The sequence below is a fragment of the Leptonychotes weddellii genome, unplaced genomic scaffold, assembly GCF_054177405.1.
Source record: "Leptonychotes weddellii isolate Sample4059 unplaced genomic scaffold, ASM5417740v2 HiC_scaffold_28533, whole genome shotgun sequence".
Taxonomy (NCBI): Eukaryota; Metazoa; Chordata; class Mammalia; order Carnivora; family Phocidae; genus Leptonychotes; species Leptonychotes weddellii.
In genome coordinates, this window is record NW_027879838.1 from 1 (window position 1) to 1,696 (window position 1,696).

Here is a 1,696-nt window from a genome sequence, read left to right on the forward strand (position 1 = left end):
AGGAGGGGACCGCCCAGCTTGGACTGGTGGGGACCTCACAGAGTCCGCCCCAGCCCTCCTGCCCCACTGGGGCCCGTGTGCCGTGCTCTGTGTCTGCACCCTGAAGTGACTCCTCCTTTTGTCCTCCAGGGGCTTCAAGAACTCAGAGTTGAGGCCTAGGTCTGAGGCAGGAGCCTCTAAGGTCCCAGAGCAGGGGAGGTGCAGGGGAGGGCCAGTGGTCAAGGTGAGGTACTTGCTCTGAGCATGGAACCAGGGGCTCGCCCATCCCAGCCCAGAGGGGACCCCTTAGCACCCAAGCGCGACGCAGCGCACTGTCAGCTCCGGGACTTCAGGCCTGTGCTGTCTGGGCTGCACCCTGAGGAGCCGTCCCACATCTTTCTTCAGGTTCAGCCCGACACAAACGCCATGCCCCTGGGTCAGAGGGGTGAGCTCTGGAAGCTGGAGGAAGACCCAGGCCCGGCCCAGGGCCTGGTGGAGGCACAGCTGTCTAGGGCTGGGGAGGAGGAGGCCCCATGCGCACCCTCCTCCTTCTCCACCTCCTCCCAGTCCACTGCCCCATCTGTCTCCTGCTCTGCCCTGTTTCTGGTCCCCTCGGAGGAGGGGTCTGCTGCTGGGTTCCAGAGTCCTCCCCAGAGCTCTGTGAGTGCCTGCCCCTCCCCCAGTGCTGGGGCAGCCACTCCCTGGAGCCTGTCTGAAGATAGCTCCAGCTCATCCATCGAGGAGGAGCTCGGCCCCGGGCTGGAGCCGGGAGTGGCCCAGTCCCTGCCCCAAACTACACTCCACTTGAAGGCAGTCCACCTGGTGGCCTTCCTGCTCCTCAAGTATCGCACCCAGCAGCCGACCAGCCAGGCAGAGATGCTGGAGATCGTCGGCGAGGATAACCAGGACGCCTACCCCGTGGTCTTGGGCCAAGCCTCCAAGTGCATGCAGCTGGTCTTTGGCGTGGATGTGAAGGAAGTGGACCCCAGCGACCACTCCTACATCCTGGTCCCCGTCCTGGGCCTCACCTGGGATGGGATGCTGAGCGGTGGGCAGGGCTTGCCCAAGACCAGCCTCCTAGTGCTGGTCCTGGGGCTGATCCTCCTGGAGGACGACCATGCCCCTGAGGAGGAGGTGTGGGAAGAGCTGGGGGTCATGGGGGTGTATGCCGGCCAGGAGCACATCATCTATGGGGAGCCCAGGGAGCTCCTCACCAATGTCTGGGTGCAGGAAGGGTACGTGGAGTACCGGCAGGTGCCCGGCAGCGACCCTGCCCGCTACGAGTTCCTGTGGGGTCCCAGGGCCCACGCCGAGACCAGCAAGTTGCAAATGACGGAGTATTTCCTCCAGCTCGATCTCGAGGAGCCGGATTCCTTCCTGGCCGTGTCTGAAGGGGCTTTGAGAGATGAGGAAGAGGGGGCCTGAGCCTCGGTGTCCACCAGGCCCTTTCCAGGCTTTGGTGGGGTCGGCAGCTTGTCCTCCAGGGTGCTGGGCATGAAGTGAGACCGCTTGTTGGTCCTTCCCTGTGAGTGTTTGTGTTTGTGCGTGAAGACAGGGCCCTTGGCGTTTTAAGGAGTGCAGGGCCAGGGAGGGTTGGGGGAAGAAAGCAGGGCAAGGAGCCTCCTGGGGGTGGGGGGGTTGTTCCGTGGGATGACTCCCACATCCAGAGCTTGGTGTCCTTGAGGAAGGTGTCCTGTGGGGTTCCTTGCCATAGAAG

At 63.7% G+C, this 1,696-nt stretch overlaps 1 protein-coding gene across 1 annotated transcript; it reads left to right on the forward strand.

Annotated features, from left to right (window-relative positions):
- The first annotated feature begins 387 nt into the window (after positions 1-387).
- On the forward strand, positions 388-1,572 carry LOC145719028 (melanoma-associated antigen 8-like). Its single transcript, XM_081810540.1, has one exon. It carries the CDS (start codon positions 406-408, stop codon positions 1,402-1,404), a length of 999 nt encoding a protein of 332 aa, XP_081666666.1. The 5' UTR covers positions 388-405; the 3' UTR covers positions 1,405-1,572.
- The last annotated feature ends 124 nt before the right edge of the window (positions 1,573-1,696 follow it).

What these genes read in the sequence shown, in the direction of transcription:
- LOC145719028 (XM_081810540.1), top strand. Translation starts at nt 406, where the DNA reads ATGCCCCTGGGTCAGAGGGGTGAGCTCTGGAAGCTGGAGGAAGACCCA.